Here is an 8,389-nt window from a genome sequence, read left to right on the forward strand (position 1 = left end):
CGGTTATACTAAAACCGTTACTGATACCTTTAATTTGAAAAAATAAAATTAACTTGTTATTATCTGTAACGGTTTTTTCTTATGTCCGTTACTATTTCCTTCTATTAGTAACAGTCTTTAATAGCCGTTACTGATATGTTTATAACAGTAACGGTCTTTAATAGCCGTTACTGATAAAAATCTTCAGTAAGGGCGTTCGACCGCCGTTACTAAGCATCGTTACAGAAACCTATTTTTTCACTAGTGTATGGAGATTAGTTTTATAACAAATCATCATTATTTTAAGCTAGTAATGATTGGTTGAAGGACCAATCGCCAGTACATGAGTAGTTGCGATTGGATTTCATTTCAATCGCCATTAACAACAGTAGTAGCGATTGTTAGAAACACCAATCGCTATGTTTGCTAGCTATTTGCCCTTTTTTACTAATGATTTTAACTAATCAAATTTAAATAAAATACAATGAAACCTTAATTAGATGTTCGAATAACGTGGGTTTATTATCGTCACAATTTTCCAACCAGGCCTTGATGCCATATCTGTAACGTAGAACACCTATTTCACTTAACTTGCTAAGATAAACGGTTCATGATTCTGATTTTTCAAAGTGTGGTTCACATTAACACTTATAAAACTATGTTTGTCTATTTTTATTCTCCGATCTCCCGAAGGAACATCAAACCATTTACATTTAAAAACAATCACTCGTCTTCCACTAAAGTATTTGACTTCAATAATGTCCGTCAACACTCCGTAGTAAGACAATGTTTCAGTATCATTGTTTTGAGTTGTTAAGCCTTCATCGTGTCTCTCAATGTTGAATTTGTATCCATTAATTCGACACAACATGAATCTCTTTGGATAACAAGTAGGACCACTTCCTAATATTCCTAGATCCCTAGAAGAAACTTAATAAGATATAATGAGATTAGTATAATTATAATGTAATACAATAAAATTATATATACATTGTAACTCACTCTTGTCTTGAAATATGTTACGTAATGTCTATCACGCTCATCAATTGATATGAAATGATTATCATATTCTCGGTTGAACTCACTGCATATTAATTTGAATGAAAGTTTGAGTCCATGCATGTAAATTGAAAGATAAATTTACAAGTAAAATTAGAGAATTTACTTGTAAATAGATTCTGCCGCCAAACAGTTCTTTAATATGTAAGAATGAGCTCTCTCTCGATCACCTGTTTCGTACGTGTAACTAATCCCCTTTGATAACTCTTTCAAATATATAAATACAGATAGAGTTGAATCTCGTAATGAAGTACGCGGAGGATCTTGATCTTCTAAATATCTTACACATAAGCTAATACTTTCATTCACCATATAACTCTCACAGATTGAACCCTCGAGAAAATTTTATTTCTAAGATAATTCTTCAATGTACCCATATATTGCTCAATAGAATACATCTATCGATAGCGTACGGGTCTTCCAAAAAAAGCCTCGAACGCCAAATATACGGACAAATGAACCATTATGTCAAAAAATATGGCGGGAATATTTTTTCAAGCTTGTATAGCGTTATAACAATATCAAGTTAAAGTTGGTCCAAGTCATTTTTATTCAACGACTTACAACATAATAACCGGAAAAACTTCGATAGATTCACAACTGCATTGTAGACATCTTTCGAAAGTAAGCCACGTGTTGCTAAAGGAAAAAGATATTCTAATATGATATGGCAATCGTGACTCTTTAAACCCCGAATCTTTTTTTTCATCCAAGTCAACACAACCCGCAATGTTAGAACAGAATCCTTTCGGCATCTTTATTTTTTTCAAAAATCCGTAGAATTTTTTCTTTTGACTCCATCGACCTTAACGGGATGTAACGCACTAGTAAAAAATGCACATTCACCGAGAAATATGACCGAGAGCGAAAAAATGCTCTTGGTGATATTAATATAACCGAGAGCAAAGGGGTGCTTTCGGTAAAAAAAATATAATTATAATTGATAGTAGAAGGTTGCTCTCGTTAAAAAAAATATATTTTGTCCAAAGTCTCTTATTCTCTCTCTAAATCTCTTCATTAACGCATTCTCTTTCATTTTCTAGATCTATCCATTCAACCTCTTCTTCATCATACATTCAATATCGCATTCTTTCTCTTTTCTAGATCTATCCATTCCACCTCTTCATCTTCTTCATCGTACATTCAATATCGGATTTGACCTTCATCTTCTTCATCGTACATTCAATATCGCATCCTCTCTCTTTTTCTAGATCTATCCATTCCATCTCTTAATCTTCTTCATCATACATTTAATATCGGATTCGGCGAACAGTTAGGGATTCAAGATGATAAGATTCGTTAGAGGAAATTATATTTCTCAGTTCATCGGATTCGGCGAACAGTTAGGATTCGGAGAACAACGGCGTAGAGCTCACGCTGTTTCTCTAGCGGCTCTTCGATCTCACCAGATCCATCTTCACAGATTTGAAATAGCTGAAGAAATGAGGAAGCGACGAATTGCACCTGATACGGTTAGTACAAACAAATATAGATGATGATCTTTGTTGTTTAAAGTATTGTTCTTGTAATGTTATATTGGTAAAGAAAAGAGAAATGATTATGATGATGAGTATTTATTTCACAATGAAGTTGAAAAAAATTAAGATATGTAAATCAATCTATCTAGTTTATTGTATTCATTTCACTTTTCATTCTTTCTTGTGTTTTCTTTGTGTTTTCTACAGGTATTTGAAAATGAGATAAATGCTAAAAGTTACCGTGATTTACTACAGGTAGGAGGAGACTATGAAGGCATGGAGGAGATTGAATTTGCATCTGTAAACCCTAATTGCTGCATCAAACTAAGATATGAGTGAAGGAATGAGAAATGATATCAAAACCGGATGAAGATTTTAGAATATTTTTTTTAGAAATGTTGATTATCACCGAGAGCCAATTCTCTACTTTCGTTAAAAAATTATAATTATCTCCGAGAGCCGCAACTGCTCTCGGTTTTTTCTTCACCGACATAGTTCGAGGGTATTTATCTCCCTCGGCGAAAATAATCACCAAGGGCATTTTAGCTTTCTCCGAAGGTTTATTCCCTCGTTAAAAATCATTTTTCTACTAGTGACGAGTGTTTTATGTCCATCAATTGTAAATCTTTCCGAGCTTTCAGTCCATCTTTCGTCTTCTCTTTCACATTCATCATTGTTTCGACAATGTTATCACAAATATTTCTCTCAATATGCATGACATATAAATTATGTCTCAACAATAAACTTTTCCAGTATGGTAGAGTAAAGAATATAGATAATTTGTTCCAATTATCTCCTCGCACATCATGACGGATTTTTGATTTTTTTGAACTTAAAACGTCTTTTAAACTCTGAGCTTGCATATAGGCGTCCGTACCTGATAATAGTGAAGGGGCCATTCGAAATCCTGTATTACTGTCAAAGGCTTCACGTTCTTTCCGGAATTTGTGGTTAGGTGGGAGGAAATGCCTATGACACATGTATAACACTCTTTCTGATAATTTGTCAATCTCATTAAAGCGGTACCAATATTACAACACGCACACACAAATTTTCCTTTAATACTCCAACCGGATAGATTTGCATATGCAGGAAAGTCGTTAATAGTCCATAATAATGTAGCATGCATGTTAAAATACTCTGAAGTAGATGCATCATAAGTTTGAGTACCTGTATGCTACAAAGCCTGCAATTTCTCAATTAACGGTTGTAGAAAAATATCAATTGCATCACCGGGACTCTTAGGACCGGGAATCAATATGGATAACATGAAGTTACTTGATTCCATGCATATCGTTGGTGGTACATTGTAAGGTATTATAAAAACCGACCAAATGTTGTACGATTGTTTTCCATTATTAAATGGTTGTAACACATCACTACCCAAACAAAGTCTTACGTTTTGGGGCTCTGAAGAGAAATTGGGGTAATGTTCATCAAACGACTTTCAGGTTATAAAATCTGCAAGATGCCTCAAGAATTCGTCGTCTACTCGACTATCTTTGTGTCAGCTTATTAGTGGAGCCATTTTTTAAGACATGTATAACCTTTGCAGCCTTGATGTCAATGGAAAATAACATAACACCTTAGTTATGATGTGTTTTCTATTCTGTTTTTTCTAAACTACACCACTTGACTTATCAATCTTTCATCTCGAAGTGCCACACACCTTACAACGTTGCATATTATTATCATATTTACGGTAAAACATACAATTATTATTACAGACGTCGATCTTTTCATATGTAAGACCGATATCTGTAATAAATTTTTTACACTCATAATAAGAATTAGGTAAATGAGAATTTACTAGTAAAATCTCATCTTTGAGCAAATTTAGCAATAGGTCGAATGATGTATTTGTCTATTGACCAACATTCTTAATATGAAACAACTTTAATAATGTGGAAGCCTTTGAAATTCGAGAACATTCATACAAAGGCTGCTTTGAATCATCCAACAATTTGTAGAATGTTTTATCATCGTCAACCGGATCTTTAAACTAGAGTGTTGAATGTTGAGATACAAATCATTGAGAATATCTTTCATATACTGGTCATCAACATCATTATCAACAATATCATCAACTGTATTATCTTTTTCTATGATATTCTCGTTAACATAGTCTTCGTTATTTGATTCGTCATCAACATCATCAACGCCATCATCAACAATATTAGTTGTGGAGTTCCTTTCATCGTGAAAACACCAAAAATCGTAGTCCATTCTTATACCGTGTATAATTAGATGTGTCTTGACAGCATTAACATTCTCATAGTTTCGATTTGCACATTTAACGCAATGACAAACAATATTTTTCGTTCCAGTAGAGTATTGAGCAAAGTTTAGGAATTGGTCAACGCCTTTCATATATTGTGGATGATCTCGACGTAGGAGCATCCAACTTTTGTCCGGAATTTTCATAAAATCTGGCAAGTTTTATACTCTAAAAATATACATATTAACGTCTCAAAGAAAACAATATTATACACTCATTAGCGAGTCTAACAACAACAAGGGTTAACCTATGGCCAGAATTTGAATTAGTATCCAAACAAACTAACATAGGTTCCAATTACAATTACAAACATCATATGGGAACACAATATAATTGTCATACTAGAATCAGATTCTCTAATAAATATTTTGCATATTGAAATTAGAAAACATACTAAATACCCTATAGTCCAAACACAAGGAGGAAACATAATAATAAAACTCAGCACCAATTTGACTAATTAATATATACACTAAAAGAAAACACCCATTTCAGCAATCATATAAACATATAAGCATATATATCTAATCTGAATAACTCATACATAAGAAATAGAAATCTATATATTATCAAATCTAAACTTATAGGTTTTCAGATCTTATATAGCTACCAGGCTCCTAATGTTACATGCTCCTAATCTGGAATTTTACAAACAATGTGGAATCAGCAGTTTTGACCAAATGCTATCAACAAAATTTACAAGCAGGTAGAGAGAAGTTTACTGTTGCGGTGAGAGAGGAGGTGAAGTTAGGTCTACGAAGGAAGTTCAACAAAATCTTATATCAGCGGAAATCGGTGAAGGAAAATATATGGAATCAAAAATACATTACTTGTGGAGGAGAATCCGCGGAATGACGGTGGAAATCTGGAAGCTGACAGCGGCGGAGGGTGGAGAATCTGTGAAGGAGAAATCGGGATTGAAATCGGCGGTCGGAGAGCGGAAAGAGAGACGCGGACGGAGGGCGGAAGGCTGAAGACGAATCGGAGGGTGGAAGGTTGAAGACGAATCAGAGGGCAAGGGAGGAAGCGGGAGGAAGAAGAAAGAAAAGAAGGGCTCGGATAATTGATAAATATGTCACCGAGGGCGTAGTCGCGTACCCTTGGAAAGAACTTTTCACCGAAAAGCGGACATCAAAAACCCTTGGAAAAATATATTATTTGCAAGGGATAGCTCTCGGCGGTCTTCACATACATCGAGGGAAACCTGATGCTCTCGGTTAAAAATAAATTTTCGAAAGTATTTAATCGCTCTCGGTGAGCCTCATCGGTAATTACACGTTTTCAACTAATTGTTATAATATTTAAGTGAAATTATCAACTAACTTAGATTTTTTTTTTTTTTTTTTTTTTGTTAAATTGAGTTCAAAATTATTAATATTTCCAATATAACGAGTTAATTAAAAAATTAGATAATTTGTTATTGGTCTGAGGACACGACAAAATATCAATTAGAAAAAAAATGAGATCAGCAATAAGAAGCTTAAAAGATTGAGTTTAATTTGGTCACACTAATTATTAACGCTAGAAGATTTACATTTCACCCACAAAACTATTATTTCATGTCCAATTACTCATTATTTTAAACAAAAATTCAAAATTAAGAGTTTAATTATGAGAATAACATGTTAAATGAGACACTATTGATTGAATTAAAGGGTAAGTAAGAAGAAAAGGATTATTGATTGAATTAAAGGGTAAGTAAGAATACTTTAGATAAATTTGTCAAATTAAGGTTGATATATACAGAGGATTTAGAAATTAGGATGTGATGGATGGAATCACATATGTTGTTTTAATTAATATCTCAATTAATATAATTTTGGAAGATCGATTATTGGATGTATGGTTAATTATTTAATTATAAGTATAGTGACATGAATATTGAAAGAAAATAGATTAAAAACAAATAATGAGATTGTTTAAACATAAAACAAGTACGTACTGATAATTATTGTGATTAATTAAATTAAAACAAATAATTAATAGACAGGGCTATAGGTAGATAGATCGACCCATTTGGTCAAGCGGGTGTTGAGCATAAATGATCCTGATGCTCTTCTTCGATTCTGTTGCAATTGGTGAGATGATAATAACCTCTCCAGTTCATCCGGGTGGCAAGGAACCGTCAGTACTCCTTCCCGACCGAAACCGTACTCCTCCTCCGCCTCTTTCAGCAGCCTCATGAATGGCGGATACTCTAGATAGCTTAGGGGAACTACGAACCTCTTCGCTTCACCTTCCCCGGTCGCCGCGAATACCACAAAGTGACCCTCTTTCACGTCTGCCGGAACTCTGCCGCCGCCAGTTACCTTCACGTCCTCCTCCTCCTCGTCGTCGTCGTCGTCGTCTTCGAAGAAGGAGGGTGAAGAAGCTTGATTATTATCATGGGATTTCTTTGATCCAGATAAGACAGTCTTCTGTAGCATTTCAACCACAAGTTTGAGCTTCACAATGGTCTGCTTTCTCTTTCCCCCGCCGCCTGATGGGATATTCAACTTAGCCATGGGAGGACTAGCTAGGGTAGTACGCTTAAGTTAGCGAGCTAGCTAGTGTCGGCGCTTTATAAATAACTTGTGTAAATATCAAAGTGAATGATGATTTTGGTGTTGGTTTCGTTTGTTTATATATATAAGAGCCATTTAGGGCAAGATGTGTGTGTGTGTGAATTTAATTGTTTTTGCCCCCCACCCACATGCAGATTTATATATATATATATATATATATATATATATATATATATATATATATATATATATATATATATATATTAATAATTTTTATTAATTAAAAAAACAAAGTTAAATGTACCAAATTAAATAATATTTTAGATGTTGAATAATATATTAAATTTACAAAATTAAATAGAGAAAATCCAAAAATCTTATTTTTGTAAGGGGACTGAAAAGACACACAAGTCAAATAAACCAATTAAGCGATGTTGTTGGAAGAATATCTATTAAATATTTTGGACGACAATTAAAATTGTTTTGAGCGTATATTGGTGAGTATATTGGTGAGTAATGTCGAAAAATGTTTTGTTAAGTGATAACTGATTATATATATATATATATATATAGGTAAAATAATGAGAAACTCATCAAAACAAATGAGGATATATATACATGTAAGAGATTAAGAGAGTCTCCAAATAGAAGAACTACTCATTATTGAAATGAATAAATGAGAAATAACTTCAAATCAGACTATTGCGATATAGACTTGTGGAAAAATCATTAAAACAGTCTACATATATGAGGAGAAAATGTCCCAAATAAAACAGAATTAAATTCGAAAGATAAAATTACTGTTCATTTTCTTTTTTGGAGTTTTTTTTAGAGAAAAAAATAATTAAGACTTATAAATATATGAAAAGTCTAATTTAATTTTTTTTTTCATTCATATATAAATCTAATTAATATATATATATATATATATATATTTAAATGGTACTTTTCATTCAGCTGCCCTAAATCAAAACCGCCTGGAGATCATTGGTCTCGAGAAAATATTAATTTCATGAAAAATTATTGAATGCGCTTCAAAACACAATAACAAAATCCGAAGTTAATGTCATATGAAAGTAACTAAAGAAGAA

At 33.1% G+C, this 8,389-nt stretch overlaps 1 protein-coding gene across 1 annotated transcript; it reads right to left on the bottom strand.

The window, feature by feature from the left end:
* Positions 1-6,673: 6,673 nt before the first annotated feature.
* On the bottom strand, positions 6,674-7,460 carry LOC124916643. The gene has a single exon (XM_047457387.1). It carries the CDS (start codon positions 7,296-7,298, stop codon positions 6,774-6,776), a length of 525 nt encoding a protein of 174 aa, XP_047313343.1. The 5' UTR covers positions 7,299-7,460; the 3' UTR covers positions 6,674-6,773.
* Between the last annotated feature and the right edge of the window lie 929 nt (positions 7,461-8,389).

This window comes from Impatiens glandulifera, chromosome 9 (genome assembly GCF_907164915.1).
Source record: "Impatiens glandulifera chromosome 9, dImpGla2.1, whole genome shotgun sequence".
Lineage (NCBI taxonomy): Eukaryota > Viridiplantae > Streptophyta > Magnoliopsida > Ericales > Balsaminaceae > Impatiens > Impatiens glandulifera.

Excerpts from the sequence above, each read along its gene's own strand:
- LOC124916643 (XM_047457387.1), bottom strand. The coding sequence starts at position 7,298 with ATGGCTAAGTTGAATATCCCATCAGGCGGCGGGGGAAAGAGAAAGCAG.